General features: G+C 50.7%; 1 protein-coding gene across 1 annotated transcript; it reads left to right on the top strand.

The window, feature by feature from the left end:
* Window positions 1-7549: 7549 nt before the first annotated feature.
* Klf11 (KLF transcription factor 11) lies at window positions 7550-16980 on the top strand. Its single transcript, XM_075984064.1, has 4 exons — window positions 7550-7725; window positions 9605-9856; window positions 11098-12022; window positions 16362-16980. The coding sequence occupies exons 1-4, from the start codon at window positions 7684-7686 to the stop codon at window positions 16640-16642; spliced, it is 1500 nt and encodes a 499-aa protein (XP_075840179.1). The 5' UTR covers window positions 7550-7683; the 3' UTR covers window positions 16643-16980.
* Window positions 16981-18755: the final 1775 nt, after the last annotated feature.

Below are 18755 nucleotides of genomic sequence, written 5' to 3'. Positions count from 1 at the left end.
GTTTGTGGGTTTAATTCTCACTGTCCCCAGATGTCTCTCCTCCCCTGCCAGATGCACAGTCCTCCCAGAAGTCTCCAGGAGACTATGATACTCTGGCTCTAGTGTTTTTGTTGATAAAGGATGCAAGTTGTCCCCAGTACCTGACACACATCTGCTTCTCTCTCTCTGAAGGATAGAAGACGAGTCTCACAGACTGAGTGCAGACCAAGTGCAAGTCCATGGGAGTGGGTCCTGCCTGGCGGGAGCTACCCACTGTACTGAGCCTGGCCTCCATGCAGGTCAGGGCTTAGCAGCCTGAGGCTCTGGCTTGGGTGAGGAGGTGGTTCCTGGAGGCCATCACTCACCAGCTTTAGTCCTCTGTGCTTCAGTTTCCCCACATGTAACACGGGGCTGAAATGGAGGATAGCACACCATCATTAGCCCAACACTGGCCTCCTCCTGCTATTAGATGCATGGCTGTGGCCTGAATACATCAGACAAATTCAAATACATCAGAGCAAACAAGTGTGCTGATCTGGATGGTAAATTTATTTATTATGTATGCAATATTCTGTCCGTATGTCTGCAGGCCAGAAGAGGGCACCAGACCTCATTACAGATGGTTGTGAGCCACCCTGTGGTTGCTGGGAATTGAACTCCTCTTAACCCTGGATGGTAAATTTCTTTTTTTTTTTTTTTTTTTTTTTTTTTTGGTTTTTCGAGACAGGGTTTCTCTGTGGTTTTGGAGCCTGTCCTGGGACTAGCTCTGTAGACCAGGCTGGTCTCGAACTCACAGAGATCCGCCTGCCTCTGCCTCCCAAGTGCTGGGATTAAAGGCGTGCGCCACCACCGCCAGGCTGATGGTAAATTTCTTAACCACCCCTATGAACATCTCTGTCTTTCATCCCGAGGGCTCCCAGGGGAGGAGCCAGAAGCCTGGGAGCTGAAGCAGGAAACACCCACCCTCAATCTCTAATTGGTGGAAGTGAACCACTTGACAAGGTGTTCAGCCAACCAGAAAGCCAGCCATGCAATCAGTTCCCTCTGTGTTCTGGTCTTTCTACTGCTTCTGACCTGGTGAGCTGGACCCGAAGAGAAAGAAAATCAAGAACAATGGCAATGGGTTTCTGATCCTACTGCACGCACTGGCTTTGTGGGAGCCTAGGCAGTTTGGATGCTCAACTTACTAGACCTGGATGGAGGCAGGGAACCCTGATTGCTCTTCGGGCTGATGAGGCCGGGGGGGGGGGGGGGGGGGGGGGGGGGGGGGGGGGGGGGGGACTAATATTAGGGGAGGGGGAGGGAAATGGGAGGCGGTAGGGGGGAAGAGACAGAAATCTTTAATAAATAAATAAATCTTAAAAAAAAGAAAGAAAATGGCAGGAAGAACAGGTGGGCCCAGGTTTGTAGCCAATCTCTCTCCAGTTCTCAGCTTTTCTCACCTAAACTGGGGAGCGAATCTGTACAGGGAGGACGATGGCTAATAAGTGCTTTGGTTTTTACAACAAAATCACAAGCACTATTTGGCCATAGTTAAAGACTAATAGAAACCCAAGGCTGATACTAGGCATAGTCGCACATGCCTTTAATCCCAGGGCTTGGAAGGCACAGGTAATTGGATCTCTGAGTTCAGGAGCAGCCTGGTCCACAGAGCGAGTTCTGGGACAGCCAGAGCTACACAGAGAGCCCCTGTTCTGAAAAACAAAACAAAACCAACAACAACAAAAACAGAAACCCAAGGCTAATCCATCTCTAGTTTTCAGACCTGAACACACTCAAAGAGAAGAGCTGCCAAGGCAACCGGCTCATTAACACCAGAACCTGGAAAAACGAGCTTGTTATGTCATGCCTCTTGAGTCCTGCTTGGTTGTTTGAACATCCTTCCTGCCTAGCGCAGGGGACAGCCGATATTGCTAACTTTCCCTATCCCTCAGCGGTTGGTTTCCAACCTTTCTCCTCTCACCAAGTCTGGACCTCGCCAGGACAGCTGTCCCAGCAGGTGCTGGGCTTTGCAGGTCACTGGGATGCTCTTCTTACTGCATCCTTCACCCCACAGCATCCCCACGAAGCAGGACCAGCTCCCTGTCCCCTCCCGCCACCACAGGCTGGCCATGTCTCCTGCTGCTCCATTTGCTCCCTAGACTCCTTTCCTATAGCTTATATGCATGCTCACATGTCTGCTCCCTCCAGCAATCACAGGAAATCAAGGTGATTTTCCAACAACAGGGGGAAAGTTGGGTGGAAAAAACACCAAAGGGGACTGGAGCAATGACTCAGTGGTTAAGAGAACTGGTTGCTCTTCCAGAGGACCCTGGTTCAATTCTCAGCACCCACATGGCAGCTCATAGCAGTCTGTAACTCTAAGATCTGACACTCTCACACAGGCATACATGCAGGCAAAACACCAATGCACATAAAATAAAAGTAAATATAAAAAATATTTTTAAAAGTATTTTTTGAAAAACCAAAGAAATACCATGGACTTTCTGGGTTCTATTTTTCCCCGTTAGAATAAAAGTGTGTGTGGGGAGAAATCCATTAAATAGCTGGGTATGGGTAGCACACAACTGTAACCCCAGCTCTCTGGAGGCAGAGGCAGGAGGATCCACAAGCAGGAGGCCAACTTGGGCCGTAAAAGTGGAAAGGGGAAAAAAGAGAGAAGGAAGGCGAGGAGAGGCAAACAGAGAGGAGAAATTCAAGAAGACACAGCATTACTAGAATTACTAAGGAAATGGGAAGCTAGACCCTGGGGAGATTTCTCAGTCAGCAAATCTCCTCCATACACACACGCACACTGTGGGGAATCAGCAGGGTACACCATCATAACATAGCGTAACTTGACAATATCTCTCTGAACAAAATGCATGTACAGTCATTTGTAGTGCACACACCTGTAATCCCAATACAGCTATAGTCTGTCTCAGAAGAATCTTGGCTAAGTTTGAGGCTAAGGCAGAAGAATTGCCATGAGTTCAAGACCAGCTTGGATTATATACCAAGACCCTGTCTCCAAAATAAAAGAAAAAATGCATACACGTGTATCAGGATTTTAATAGCAGTTTCATTAATAATAGCATCAGACTAGAAACAATCCTAATGTCTACTCTACAGCAATGATTTTTAGAAGAAAACAAACATGGGGGCTGGGAAGATAGTTCAATCAGAAATATTTTGCCGCACAATCCTTGGAACCCGTGTAAAAAGCTGGCACACGCTTGTAGTCTTAGCACTAAGGAAAAGACAGTTCCCCGGGGCTCGCTGGCCGGCCAAACTAGTCTAATTGTCCAGCCCCAGGTCCCAGTGAGAGAACTTGTCTCACTCAAAAGCCAAGGCAGACAGCTCCTGAAGATCAACACTCAAGGCTGATGTGGGGCCTCTGATGCGTGCACACCATTGCATGCACACCAATGCGTGCACACCGATGCATGCGCACCGATGCATGCACACCCACGTGCATCTATAAACACTGCACACACGTGCAAACCTACTTGCATGAAACAGCATATTGACTGAAGGAAACCGGACCCCAAAGTTCACACACTGTAAATTCTATTTGTTAAAGATTTCAAACACACACACAAAAGTTATCAATGCTATTAGAGGTCATAATAAGGATTGTGCTGCTCAGAGGGCCAGGGAGGAGGAAAGAGTGACTTGAGGAAACTAAGGGGGCTTCCAGGTTCTAGGAATAGTGTTTCCTGCTCTGGGTGTTGGTGCACCGTAAGTTCATACTGTAAAAACTCACTCATCTATGCATAATGTGTGCTTTCCTGCTCCTATGCTATGCTTCAGTAAAATCCACAGGCAGAGGCAGAGGAGAGAGGCGGAAACGGAGGAGGGAAGTCAGAGACCTCCCCCCAAAGCAGCTAACCCAGCAGTTCCCATGCTGGCAACCGATCCTGTAGCTCTCCATGCATGTGGGCAAACAGTGGACATGCAGGATATACTGGGAAGTGGCAAGCAATCTAGATGTCCTGGTTATTCAACCGGAAATGTTAAACAATTCATACCACATCCATAATGGCGTGTTAATTAACCATTAACAAGAACAGAGTTGATTTTTATGGGCTGATGCAATAACCTCCAAGACATAATGTGAAGTCAATAAGGCAGGCTCAGAAGGTTCACAGCAGGCAATCATCCTCTCTATAGGACTACATGTACACATGGGTAGACTGTAAGCACACAAAGGAGTCGGGCATTGTGGCCTAAAGGACGATGTTCTCCCTAAAGTTGTTATCTAGAGCTATGTCCAGTCCTCCTTACTGGACCACGCTGTCTCTGAGTGTTGGGTGACAAGGGTCCTTCATCTTACAAACATATCAATATTCCCTTGAATATGAGTTGGTAGCAACAGGAGTCTGCTTGGTTATCTGGAAGTTATGCCCAAAGAGCCATGATCCCAGGATACCCCTGCCATCCAGGGAACGCAGTCTGGAGTGAGACAAGCTCCAGGTTCTAGGAGAGCCATTGCCCTCTATCCTGTAAGAATGAAACAGGCAGACAGCAGGATTTGGGCAAGGTCACACTGCCAGAGGAGTGATTTAGATCCAGAGGCCAAACACATGGCTTTGTGCTGAGCAGTTCCCAGGGAGCCATACTGCAGACAGGAACTGCCTCCCTCCAGACAGGAGTAGCATCTTTGGGTAAGCAAGGACAGGGATTTGACCTAACACCAGGGCCAAGGGCTCTGTATGGAAACACAGGGAGGGAAGGCAAGAGGATGGGAGCAATGTGAGAAGCAGAGAGGAGATATGGGAGGGTCATGCGTGCTGGTGTTGGGTCCAGAAGAGTCAGGGATTTCTGGGTAAGTCTGAGTGTCGGGATTGCAGCTGTGGCTTTGAGTGTGGGTCTGGTACACTGTCCACTTTTGGAAATCCTTCCAGTGGTGAGAGGCAGATGTCACTGTCAGCCTTCCTAGGGAGACTTGCTGGGAAGTGGTGACAGTCATTCAGGTGTGTCTGTGTAGTAGCCAGGACCAGGGGAGGAGTGAGTGACAAGAGTTGATGCCATATTTTAGAAGAAATGGTGATGCCATTGGTGAACACAGAAACACCGGAAAGGAAGGAGTTGAAGGTGAGCCACATTGCAAGAGTCGAGGGGCAGGATATCCAGGGACACCCTGCTCGAATGAGGACGTCAAAGTTGGGTGAACAGAAGTTCACTCCTGAGGATGTTTGATGAGAGCACCTGTGAGGTGCTTCCAGAACAGAAACCAGCAGGGTTGACAAGGTTGGCTTAATGTTGACTCATTAAATCAACAGTTTCCATGTGCTAACACCAATAAATCAGCCAAGCTCCCTGTCCCAGGAGAGACAGACAGTACACAAAGAAACAGAAAGGCTGCAGACCATGCAGAGCGCTATGGGAGTTAAGGTAGCCATGAGGGCGGGAGGTCAGCTTGAGTCCGCAGGTATGCTGGAAGAGGCGCCCTGGGGAGATGTGCCAGTAATATCACAGGATACAGCAAGTAAGTACCACATGCCAAGCTGGAGACAGCAGTTGATGTGACAGGTGACCCAGGGGAGGCCCTCACCTATGTCTTAGTTTATTTTTGTGTGAAAACAAACCACCTGAGACCAGGAAGTTTATATAGTGTGTTGTGCTTTGTGTGTGTGTGTGTGTGTGTGTGGTGTGTGTCCACATGGAGACCAGAGGTGAGCCTCAAGTGTCACTCCTTAGGAGCCACCCACCTGTTTTTAAGACAGAGCATCTCATTGGGACGTGGTGCTCACTGACTGAGCTAGAATGATCGGCCAGTGAAACCCAGCGTTCCACCCCTCTGTCCCTCCCCAGGTCTGGGATTAAAAGTGTGTACCGGCACACCGTGCTTCTCGTGTGGGTTCTGGGAACCGACCTCGGGTCTTCAAGCCTGCCCTGCAAGCTCTTCACCAACTGACCCACCTCCCTACCTCCTACATGAAAGTGTGCTCGGCTCCCAGTTCTGCAGTCCAAGAGCCCGAGTTCTGCGTAGCGCCTGACGGGAGGGGGGGGGGTTCTTCCTGCTGGATCAAGACGCCATGGAGTGTCATATGGTCAGATAGAGCGAGCAAGCCAGCTTAGTCTCTCTTAGTATAAAACCTCATGACCTTCCTTAATCCCAATCATCTTCCAAAGGCCCCATCTCCAAATACTATTAACATTTGACTCTGGAGATTATTTCCCAAAACATGAAACATAGCAACCATGAGTGGGAGCGGACAGTGAGAGCTGAAGCACAGGTCACTGCGGCTGGGGGGGGGGGGGTGTGTCATTATCGCAAGCACTGTGGGAGACACTGCAAAATTTAAAGATGCCTGGGATATGGGGGCTGGAGCCCGGGAGGGGGTGACAGGACGATGGGGAGGCAAAGTAGGCGGGGGTGGACATGGGGAGTCAGAAAGCCAATGGGGGCAGCAGGCAAAACAATTTCAGCAAATCTTAGTGGAAGACTAACTCCATGTACGTCCAGCTTCCAGGCAGTTAAACAAGGTGAATTCCTCTTTAAAAGCTTCTACTGTTAACTGTCAACACATTCCTTCTCTTTGGCCTGCTTAATCCCACTGTCAAGCCAGTGTGAAACTGCCAGGAAGAGGGCTGGGGTGAACCTTGAGCTTTACCAGTCTAAGTACAGGGCTCTGCCTGCCCACCTGTGTGAGGACAGGCGGCATAGTGTCCGGTTCCAGTCCGCTGAGAGCAGCTATGACTTTTCCATACCTCCCACCGGATCCAGGCTCTGCAGTGAGGCCTCTACTGGAGGGGTCCTATTGCTACACTGTAGGTTGGGACACACACACACTGCATGTACGACCCCTGCTCTCCAAGATTGTGAGTCGTGTAAATGCATAACCTCACCTAGAGACCCACGGAGAAAAAAAGGATGCCCCGACTTTGGGTCAGCTCTCACGTAGGCCTTTGTATGGACACTGGGAAGGACACCTAGGTCTCATTAGACACACATCGGGTGGCTGGCTACACGGTTGGTGTTCCTTTTGCAGCAAACTGCAGATCAGAGCAGTGGAAGGCCAGACCCAGAAGCTTCAGATCTGGCGCCCTGCAGGAACGAGCAGAGGCAGGAACGTCCCTAAACCCAGCCAGCTTTCAAACCTCTTCCTGGGTAGAGGTGCGGTCCAGGGAGCCAGGGACGGCTTCAAAGATATTAGAGAGACCGTCCCCGTGAGTCCCGCCTACTAGACCCGTCCATTGGGTGGGGTCAGCGCTCGACCTCGGCGAGCAGCCCGTCGGCTTGGAAAGGACACGGCTGCAGTCGACTGCCGCCGAGCCGCCGCCGGGACCTTTCCCCTACTTTCCAGGCCTCACGCCCCGCCTCTAGCCCGGACCAAAACACGTGCCGCCTCCCGCCCCTCCGGATCACGCCGCAGCCAGGCTCCGATCACGCGGCCCCCCGCGGGCCTCATTGGCCCGCGCCTTGCCGGTCCGGTGCCGATTGGCCGGCAGCGAAGGACACGCCTCCTACGGGGAGCGGTGTATTTTGGTTTGCCCGCGCGCCCCGCCCCGGGCCGCTCCCTCCGCGGCGCCCCGCCCCTCCCGCGCCTCGCGGGCCGCGCGGAGGCAGAGCCGCGCGCGGCAAGGAGGGCGGAGGTGCGCGCCGGCTGCAGGCGCTCGGGACGCCGCCGCCCGCCCGCCCGCCGCGCACGTGCAACCTCCGCCACGCGCGGAGCTCCCGATCCCCAGCTTTGTGTTGCCTGCAGGCCGTCGGGCACCATGCACTCGCCGGGCTCCACCGGCTCGGGCGACGCGCGCGCGGTGAGTGACGGGGCTGAGCGCGGAGCGAGGCGGGGGACGCGGGAGGGATGGCGACTCCTCGCCGCCCGAGAGGCTGGAGCAGTGCTCCGGTCGTGGTCGGGGCCCCGGCGCGACTCGGCAGGGTCAGGGAGGGGAGGGGGTGTGTTAGCGCGGCAGCCAGCCTTCAGCTTTGTCTCTTGTCCGCTGCGGCCCCGCCCGGCGCGGCTATTTCCAGCCATGACGTCACCCGAATCCAGAGGAGGACCGCTGCCGGGTGTGGGTGCGGCTGGCGGGAACGTGTAGGGCGGGGCAAGGGCGGAGCCAAAGCAGGGGCGCGGCGCGAGGGGGCGTGGTGAAAGCGGTCGGTGGGCGTGTCGAGAGTGCCCGGAGAGGGATGCGGGGAGCTAGGTGGGACCAAGGCTTAGGGCGTGGTGAAAGCACCAGGTTGTAGTATGGGGGGCGGGGGGACGGGCCAAAGCTAGGGGGCTTGGTGAGAGCAGCTGGTGGAAGTGTGGGGTGGGGCAAGGGGCGATGCCAACATAAGGAGGTGTGGCGAGAGCACCTGGTAGGGGTGTGCATGGGGCGGGCCAAAGGGAGGGAATGGTGAGAGCTTACGGTGGGAGTGTCGGGGTGGGGACGTGGGTTGAGCCAAACCAAAGGTGGCTGAGGAGGGTTTACTGGACTGACCCGGACCGAGGCAAGAGTGTCTGGAGAGCTTACCGCTAAGCTTGGTGACCTTGTAGGGGTAGAGCTGGGCAAGGGGCAGGGCCAAAGCAAGAAGGGGCGGGGTGTAGGGCTTGGGCCTAGCCACAGTGTGGAGCCAAGGTAGGGAACTCCTGTCAGACAGAAATGTTGGGGACCCTGGGAGTGGTGTGCAGGTTTCTGTCGAGAACACAGCAAGCAGTACATGGACTCCAGGGCCTGTATTCATCTTTTCCTAGTCTGTGGGCTGGACATTCCAGTTGATGGCTCAGAAACAAATTATCGTGGTGGGAGGTGAAGTCTGCCTCCCCCATGGCCCTGGATCAGCCCCTTTGCAAAGGTAGCCTCTTCATCTGCTCACTGAAGGGGACTCTAGACGGATAAAAAGTTTGGAGACTCAGGAAATTTGTGTGGAAATATATGGGTCAAAGGTTTAAGGTTCTGTTTTGGAAGGGATGGGTTCCAGTCTCTTCCTCCCGCTCTGGTTGTCCAGGTGGTGCACAGGATGAGGTTGTGGTCAAGCTTTCACACTCTCTTCTGCTCACCCCACCTCCTCCTCGCTTTCGGGAGTGACAGGTGACTTAACGTTTCTGAATCTACTGAGAAAACAGGCAGTCACCTCTACTTGCATGGAACCCAGGTTCAGCCACTGGGAAGTTAAGCTTGGGGTGATGCTTCCTTAAGGACACTACCCTGGTGGCTTTTGAGCTAGAAGATCTCACCCACCAGCTGGCTCCTTAGCCTCTTTAGCTGCTCCGTCTGTCTGTCTTTCCTGGGGCACCTTCCTACAAGCCACTTTGGCATGTACCTCTAGAGTCAGTCTTAATCATCCCCCTGAGAAGAGCTTGAAGTTAGTAACCTGTTTTGTTCTTTTTTATTTTATACTGGTGGGCTTTGAACTCAGGGTCACACATGCTAATCAAGCATTCCACTACTGAGCAAGTCTAGAAAACTTTGTGAGACTCAGGGCTTTGGTTGTTTTGTCTTGTCTTGTGGAAACTGCTTCTTAACCAAACCCAACCTTCAGAACTTGAAAGCAAAGTTGCTGTGAGGGCTCCATTCGGGTCTTTTTATTCCCATGCAGCCTCTTGCTTCGTTAGAGTGCTGCACACTCCATCTGGGGTGGATCCATGGGCCTGGCAGGGTTACTGCTCTCGTTCCCCTGAACTGAGACACCATTGTATTGTGCCTCCTTTAGGTTGACATCATGGATATCTGCGAGTCGATCCTGGAGAGGAAACGGCACGACAGCGAAAGATCCACATGCAGCATCCTGGAGCAGACGGACATCGAGGCTGTGGAAGCTCTCGTTTGCATGAGTTCTTGGGGTCAGAGATCCCAGATGAGACCCCTCACACCTGTCTCTGATTCTGGTGACGTCCCCACCACTGTGCTGATGGACACAGCTGCACCTGATCTACCAAAGGACTTCCATTCTTTTTCAACTCTGGTAAGAGGAGGTCGGGGAGAGAGGCATTTTCATGAACCGCCCAGAACGGCTTAGAGAAAATCACGTTGAAGAACTTGCAGGGAGATTGACTGTGATATAGCCAGGAAGTCCCCTTCACATGGATACCAAAGTGTGAAAATTCATCTCTTAAAAATGTTTTCTATTCCTTGGTGAGTCAGAACTTGCTGGCAGATGGCGAGTGTCCATTGGACAAAGCCCGAAGATGGTTACAGAAAGGTGGGGTATACCAGATGTCTAGGGAGTCTTACGGTAGGGTTGTGAGTTATCCCCGTCTAGGTTGAGGATGTGGAGAGCAGCTAAAGAAAGCTTGTGCTCTGACACCAGACAGCTTAGCTGGGTGGAAACATGTCATTCTGCCTTCCCGTGGGGGCCACCTGCTGGGATTTGGAGTTGATAAGTCAGTATCTTATTTTTAGGTTTTAACTTGCCACACCTGTGGAATTGCTTCTTGGGTTGGAAAAATCAGGCTGTAGATTGTTTATGGTAATAAAAGTAAGAAGTGATTGACCTGGGCTAGGAACTTGCACTGAAGACCGTGAAGGATGGAATTGGAAAGGAATGAGTGGCAGCGAGAACTGGAGGAAAGATGGGCTGGCTCACAGTAGCCCCTCAGGTCTTCAGGCTTGGACGTTTCCAAGGCCACTGATGACTTGCTGGGGGCCAGTACGTAGAGGCTTGGCTCAGTCGAACCACCGTTTCTTTTCTTAGTTTAAGAGCCTGAAAAGTCATGAAAAGCTTTCATTTTGTTTTTTTTTGTTTTTTGAAACGGGGTTTCTCTGTGTAGCCCTGGCTGTCCTGGAACTTGCTTTGTAGACCAAGCTGGCCTCGAACTCATAGAGATACGGCTGTGTCTGCCACCTCAGTGCTGGGATGAAAGGCGTGTGCCACTGCCACCAATGAAAAGCTTTCATTTTAAAGTATGAATTTTCACAGTCCTTTTAGTTCAATTGCATTTTTCAGTAGCTGCACATGACCTAGGATAGACACCACCCTTCCTTCCAAAGAGGCACATTCATGGTTGGGAAAGGGCAATCCACATAGGAAGAGGTAGGAACAGCAGAGTCCTCAAAGACTCCTTGGGCTGTCCAGCTCAGCCTAGTCCTCTCCAAACGCATCTTTTCCGAGGCAGTGGGAGCAGTGCAGTCAGATAATTTCCTTGAAGCTCCTTTGACCAAAGCGACCTTTGACTTGATGCTTTTCTTTCTTTGTTTCTCTTCAAGTGTATAACTCCGCCTCAGAGCCCAGAGCTCCTGGAGCCATCCACAGGGACCCCTGTTCCTTCCCAAGTCACTAATTCCAAAGGATGCATGGTTACCGCCCTCCCCCCATCCCCAACTGTGGCCAGCAGAGCGCCAAGCAGGAGAGAACCACCGGAGCCCACCTCTGGGTCCTCCTGCAGGGCTGTGATGACCAGCGTGATCCGGCACACTGGGGAGAGTCCTGCGTTTCCGACTGCCCCGACTCAAGAGCAACAACTGTCCGGCAGCAGAGAAGGACAAGCAGGGCTGCCGGACCATCGTGAAGCTTTGCAGGACGCACGCTCAGCAGACAGTTTACTTGTTACTAACTCGGTTTCCTGTCAGCCTTGCTTGCACAAGTCTGGTGTCCCGTTCCACACCTACCAAGGCCAGCCGATAGGATGGCCGGCTGCCGTTCAGACCTGCTTACCAAAGAATTCTGAAAGTGACTTGTCAAGGATAACCACCCCTCTGATTTCTGTCCCTGTCTCCAGTCCCCCTGTCCTTTGCCAAATGATCCCCGTGGCTGCACAAAACAGCATGTTCTCAGCTTTTTTGAAGCCTCCTCCCCAGTTGTCTGCAGGGATTGTGAAGCCCATCCTACCCCAAGCTGCTGCGGTACCCCAGCCTGTGTTCATGGGACCATCTATGCCTCAGGGAACTGTGATGTTGGTCTTGCCACAGAGCACCTTCCCCCAGCCTGCTACCTGCCCATCCAGTGTCATGGCCATCGGAAATACCAAGCTGTTGCCCCTTGCCCCTGCGCCAATGTTCATTGCCTCCAGCCAGAACTGTGCCCCTCAGGTAGACTTTTCCCGAAGGAGGAACTATGTCTGTAACTTCCCAGGTTGCCGGAAGACCTACTTCAAAAGTTCCCACCTCAAGGCTCATCTTCGCACCCACACGGGTAAGTGGCAGGCTCCCTGGTGTGCTGGAAATACCAGAACTTCGGGGGGAGAAAAGCCCCCTGTGCCTCTGGGAAGAGGCAGGAGGAGCAGTCAGGGTCATGAGCAGGTGGCTGCTGGGGGAGAGGATGGGGCTTGTGATGGTTTTAGGGTACTCTTTACCTCACTGCAATAGGCATTTTGTTCACATTCAGTATAGGCATCACTGTGACTTGGAAGTCTTTCCACGCTGTCAAAGTTCTTATTGTAGAATGATTTAAGAGTATAGGGGGGTTTGGTTGTTGTTTGCTCTTGTTTTGTTTGGGTTTGGGTTTTTTTGCTTTTGAGAATATATAGTTTTTAGTTTAAGAATTCACACAAGGGGCTGGAGAGAACACTGACTGTTCTTCCAGAGGACCTGGGTTCAATTCCCAGCACCCACATGACAGCTCGCAACTGTCTGTAACTCCAGTTCCAGGGGTCCTGACACCTATGGCAAACACCAATGGACCTAAATAAATAAAACCCCTACAATTTAAAAAAAGGCACGTAAGAAGTTATAATAGCCTGTTGGGTTTCTTTATTTTTTAAATTCTGTCTTCAGTCATGGAAACATCCTCTAGCCTCTAGAATAGCGGCTAGCCACGTGCACTTGAAACAGACTGGTTTCACTGAGGAACTCAATGGAACATTCTGGCTGAAGCTTTACACTCAGCTTCGGGAGCTGGTGGCTGCTGCGCTGTCCAGCAGGGGCTGAGTGCCACTCCACAAGCCACTTCGGTAGATTAGAGAGAGCAGCGTATCTCGGGCCCTCTGCGAATTGATGTGTTGTTTGTCATTTTCATTGGCTCCATGGTTACGTGGTCTGCTTGTTACACTTGACTTTAGAGAATCATGGATTTACACGTAAACACATGTACAGATGTGTGGGTCTACGGGAAAGTGTGCATCTCTCTCTAAACTCATGACCCTGGAGCATCGTCCCTCAGTCCCCGTGAGAATGTCTGAGTTGTAGAGTCTTCTACAGGAAGGCCTGGGGCTGGAGGAGTTACTGCTCTGTTTTTATTTTAAAATGATGTTGCCATAGCCGGCTTCTAATTAGCGCAGTCCGTGCTGGTCATGGCGGACTCCACTGCTGAACAGTGCACTCTGGCGTTCAGACGGTCCAGAAAGAGCTATTCCTCCATACTCTGGAGCGTGGGTGGCTTTAGGACGTGGGCCCTACACCTGTCCTGTGAGGTACTTGTCTCTTTGGCAGAGCAAACACAGCCTCTTTTGTTCTCATCCACGGGTCCACCTCAGCCCGCCCCCAACCCCTGCCTATTGAGACCCTTTCAGGGCCCACCCCAAATCAGCTGGTGAGTGTTTGTTCACGTTCTTCCTCTTTGACCCCATGGGTATTGTGTGTAACCCTGGCCATCCTGGAACTCGCTCTGTAATCCAGGCTAGCTCGGAATTCAGAAAGCCACCTGCCTCCTCCTCATGAGTGCTTGGATTGCAGGTGTGTGCCACCACACCCTGCTTACTTTTGCTATTTCTAAAATGGTGTTTCTGTGTGTGTCTGAGTGCAGTGGCCAGCGGGTTTGGCTCCGCAGGAGCTGGAGTTATAGGTGGGTGTAAGTTGCCTGCTCTGAGTACTGGGTTCTACTGTGGGTGTGCTGCAAGAGCTGCGTGCTCTCTAAACTGTGAGCCTGTCTCCTTGTCTCTGCGCGACTAGATGACTATCCAAGTGCATATAAATTCCCGGTGCCACACTAGTAAACAGATGATGGTTGCCACTTTAGCAAGGTCATTCTGGTGGCTATGTCAGATGAAGGGGTGACCTGTTCTGTTTGGTGGGCTCTTTGGCATTGTGAACCCCTATTCTGTTCAGTAGGCTCTTGGGCATGGTGAGCCCTTCCCCCCCTTTTTTTAACTTTGTCTATCTAGATGAACTTTGCATCAGTTTTCCCAAATAAAAATACTGACAGAGCCGTAAAACTTGAGAGAAAGCTAGTTTTTCTGTGCTCTTCAGAGAAGTAAGAGCAGTTTGAATGAGCTGAGGGCTCTGAGTCCCACCGCTCTGCCTGGACTGCTCATGGAGTTGCCTTGCCAGTGCAGTTCCTCCATTGGAGTTCTCATAAGGTCTGGAACTCCGGGTGGGTTTATTTCAGATAAAGACTATGTTTCAAGTTCGTCCACCAACCTGAACAATATTTCACTGTGAAGGAGGTGAGGTGAACGGGTACTCCATTTTGGCTGAAAACAAGGAATTTTCTAAATTGTGTACTGAGGGGCTGGCAGCCTCTGAGCAGCTCCTGGGCACTGGGTATGCTGCTGACCTTAGGGAAGCAAGAGTGGGAAGTGCCGCTGTCCATGTCTGCTGTCGGATGCTTTGAAGGAATCCAAGAAAGAAGTCTACCAAGTTCAGGGCTCTGGAGTTGCCAGTCTAAAAGTATGTGTTCTCGGCATCTCTGAGGGCCAGCCTGCAACATTCCCAGTGTACAAGAGGGCATCATCAGGTACAACAGGGTTCGTATGCCAGAGAGCTTGCTTGTATAACAGCCGCCCCTGGGACTCTGTTAATCTATAACTCCAGGGCTCAGGACCCCATCAGTGACCAAAGAGCCTACCTGTTAAGTATCAGTAGTGTATGACCTTGGGATTATATTTCCAAGGTGTGGAGTTTGGGGTCATAGTGAAACCATGTTAGCCACCCCGGGCTTACCATGAAGATTCTGAAAGCACGGAATAGGAAGCCTCCCTGCTGCGTTTTCTGTAACTCTGAGGACTGTTGGAGTGAGTGTCCCTTCAGAACTGATTTATTTGCTACCTGCTATAGGAAATCCTCAGAGAGACAGATCGCATAGCAGCTCATAGCTGTCGAGCAAATCAACCCCCGTGCATGTTTGTAGTCTGTGATTGCCACCGCCAGGTAGGGAGGCTTCAGGATACAGAGAAGGGCCTGGCCCTGTGCTGGCTGGAACAGGAGTTCGTTGGAAAAAAGAGAAGGGGGGGGGGGGGCTCCAGTATCTACCTGCCTGAAGGCCCCCTTATCTCTCCAGCTCAGGAAGATAATAAGACAACACCGGGGCAACTTCTCAGAAGCATTGATAACCATCTGTTAGAACACAAACCTATATATATATATCTGCCTTCTGTGTGGTTACTACTGACAACTTGACAGGATCTGGAGTCACCTAGTGGACAAGCCTGGGTGTGCCTGTGAGGGGCTATCTACATTAGTTAGAGCTGGGAGGAGCCACATTACCTGGGGCTGGACTGGATAAATAAGAGGCCAGCAAGCCGAGCAGGAGCGTTCACTCTCGCTTCTGGACTGTGGACCCATTATCACCAGCCGCCACAATCTCCTCCACCATGATGGACCTGTACCCTCCAACAGGGCCAGAATAAACTCCCTCAATTTACTTTTGTCGGCAATATGGAAAGTAAACACTTGTAACAACATGGAAAATAACTAATATAACCTTCTTGTCAGTGTGATAAGAAATATGGACTCGAAATAATGATTCTAAGAAGGCTTAAAGCTTCTTGGAAGGACTTTCTGGGAGGTGTACAGATTATCCCGAGAGAGAAAGGATTTTTTTTTTTTTTTTTGAAGAATTTTCCTCCCACATCTGTGGATGGGAGTCAGTTGCCCGGCATGCATGCGGCTCCAGGTTTGATCCCAGCACGTAAGAGGTGGGGTTAGGAGACTCAGTTCAGTGTCTTCCTTTGCTAAACAGGGCATAGGAGGCTGTCCTTGCTTTCATGAGACCCTGTCTCAAAATGCGTATCTCCCCCCCCCCAAAAAAAAAAGTTCCCTGCCTGCCTGGGCTACTTAGCACAACTCTACCAAAGAAAAAAATAGGGATGGTGGCACACGCCTTTAATCCCAGCACTCAGGCAGGAGGATCTCTGAGTTTGAGGTCTAATCTATATACTGAGTTTCAGGCCAGCCAGGGTTACATAGTGAGACCCTGTCTCATAAAAGTCTTCCCCAAGTATAAGAGATTTGTTTTTATCTTAAAATGCATCTTTAAAACCAGGGGTGGAGGCACATGCCTCTAACTCCAGGACTGAAGTGGATTCCAAGTTTCAGACCTGCCTGGGCTGCATAATGAGTCTTCATCAGAAAAGCAAAACACGAAGCTGCACAAAAGTGCATGGGTAAAAGTTTTGAACAGTTAGCCTAGTGCGGTGCCTGTGGGCTTTGGCACACACACCGCGACGTCAGAAGTGTTTGGTGGAGGGTTTGCTGACTTCTAAGCCGCCCAGACTAGAGCAGCAGGTGTCCCTCTTCTGAGGTTTGGTGACAGACCTGTGGGCAGCCCTCCGTAAGATGCTGAGTGAGCGCTCTTACTTTAATTTGTTTTCCGCCAGGGGAGAAGCCCTTTACCTGCAGCTGGGACGGCTGTGACAAGAAGTTTGCAAGGTCAGACGAACTGTCTCGCCACCGCAGAACCCACACAGGGGAGAAGAAGTTTGTGTGTCCTGTGTGTGAGCGGCGTTTCATGCGGAGCGACCACCTGACAAAGCACGCCCGGCGCCACATGACGACCAAGAAGATCCCAGGCTGGCAGGCAGAGGTGGGCAAGCTGAACAGAATCGCCTTGTCAGAGAGCCCCCGGAGCATCCTCGAGCCCTTGCCCGCCTCAGGCTGAGAGGGTCCGTGCTGCCCATCACCTGTGGGCTTCTTCAAATGCCTCTTCAGGAAGGGGGAAGGGACCTGTGTGTCCCTCCCACAAAACAGAAACAAAACAAACAAAAGTACGGTCTCTGGGCTGCTGAAGGGGAGCTGGTTCTGATGGAAGTACATTAACTTTACTTTCCAGTCTCTGTAGTGTTCACGCTAACTCCGTCTTGCTCTGTCTCTGTTGCTCTGTCTGTCTCTCCCTCTCTCTTTCTTTTGTGAGGAAATGGAAGAAAATTTGATCTAAATCACCAGCATTCAAGCAACTATTTCGGCAATAAAGTTTACAGAGTCTGGGTTTTTTTTTTTTTTAAAAAATCTTTCTATTCTGTGTTTTGTAGAAATGAGACAGGGTACTAATTTTTATACTTTTTTATAAAAATATTTATACTGTGCTTGAATCACCAATTTCTGGGTAGACAGTTTTACTGCCTTCTTTTTTCCATGTTTTATATCAAAGTTTTGTAATGACCCTGCTTAAGTACTCTTGGTAGTTAGTCAGAAAAAAAAAATCAAAATCACAAGTTTGTTACCAGCCTTTTTATAGCACATGTTTTAGATCAGAACTGGTTTAATAAAGAGCTCTTTTATACATAATAAATAAAAAAATAAAGAGCTCTTAAAGGGGAAAAATAAGCTTTGTAGTCAGCTTCTTTGTATCAGTAAATTCTAGCAGTCAGTCCTATAGCCCACAGAACCGAAGTGCTAGTTGGGTAAACTAGTCACATGTGTCCGATGTTCCTGTGAAGGGTGTGCCGAGTCGGCCACCTAAGGAGGGACGAGTGCACAGTGTTGACTTTTAGACCATTTGTCTGCCAAGAGCAAATGATCCCATGGCCTGTCTGTATTTAGGCACCAAAAACCAGGAATGCGGCCACCAAAGCTCTGTAGATTGTCCGTTGGCTTCTGGTGTTGTTTTGTACTGCGTTCAGTGACCACACAGAGAGAATCAAGTTGGATAAACTGTCCACCTAAGTGCAGCTAACGCAAAGCAAGCATGCGTGCCCATAAGCCCTGGGGTTCAGATGCCTTCTAACTATGGACAGAATACCAAGAAGTGCTTGCTTTGCTAAGTGGCGGGAGATGCCACTCAGCTGCCCTTCCATTCACTGTGTGGGAAGGAAATGGTTTTGCTCAACTGAGAAGACATGGAATGGGGATTTTGTAGCTAACCCGAAAGCAGATCACCGGTGCTGCTCTGTACCTTGTGAGCATGTGCCCTGCATAGAGTGGCCTCTGTGTGTCCAAATGGCCACAAAAACTGGCTTTAGTTAGAGCTTGGGAAGTTCAGGCAATACAGTAAGCGAGAACAATATATTGCACTGTTTGGGCAGCCTGAGGATATTTTTGTGTGGTATTGTATGAGATTTTGTATTTGCCTTTTAATATTGGCGTTGAACTTTATTTAAATGATGGCAAGGTTGAAATATTAAATAGATAAAATAAGGTTTTATGTTCAGGTCTTTTGAGCCTTATAGAACCTTCTCGTGGTCATACATTGTATGTTGTTACTTGATCCCTGTTAGGCTGCCTTTGGTAGCCTCCGAGTTTTGTGGGTATGTGTGTTTAGGCAATGTCTGGACAGTTCTCCAGTTAATTGTCACTGTTGTCTTTCCACATGATGTAGCCACGGGAGAACGAACTGTACATAGCTCCCAAGTGTCCCAATACCCCAGTCCTGTCCTCCACACTGGCGATTGCACAAACGGCAAATGGCATCCAGTGCGATTGTCTTCACCATGACACGCAGAGTGGTGTGTCCTGTCCCCGTGTTTCTGTGAGTCACGGAAGGTCTCGGAGCGTTCGGTTGATCGTCACACAGAACTTAGGTCCTCTGACCAGTGTTGTCTCTGAAATAACCGATGTGTTGAAACACTATAGGGTTCCATTTCCTGATTAGATGTAGAAATCCCTTCTGCAGAAGAACCCCCACCGTCTGTCTACTGAAAGACTGAGTTGGAAAACATTTCCTGTCTGAAAAGGACTCCTGAGCCCCAGAGCCCCAGGAGGGCCCTGCTCCCTTGAGAGCCCTCCCTGACCCCCTCATGTTGAGGTACCCCCAGTGCACTTTATTGCTTGAGCAG

Source organism: Microtus pennsylvanicus, chromosome 8, assembly GCF_037038515.1.
Source record: "Microtus pennsylvanicus isolate mMicPen1 chromosome 8, mMicPen1.hap1, whole genome shotgun sequence".
NCBI lineage: Eukaryota > Metazoa > Chordata > Mammalia > Rodentia > Cricetidae > Microtus > Microtus pennsylvanicus.
Note: the sequence above shows the minus strand (reverse complement) of the source record. Positions and strands in the feature narration are given on the sequence as shown.

Bases quoted from the DNA above. Each gene is read 5' to 3' on its own strand.
- Klf11 (XM_075984064.1), top strand. From the start codon at position 7,684: ATGCACTCGCCGGGCTCCACCGGCTCGGGCGACGCGCGCGCG. The intron at 7,726-9,604 runs GTGAGTGACGGG...TGCCTCCTTTAG, and splicing joins GCTCGGGCGACGCGCGCGCG to GTTGACATCATGGATATCTG. The intron at 12,023-16,361 runs GTAAGTGGCAGG...GTTTTCCGCCAG, and splicing joins TCATCTTCGCACCCACACGG to GGGAGAAGCCCTTTACCTGC.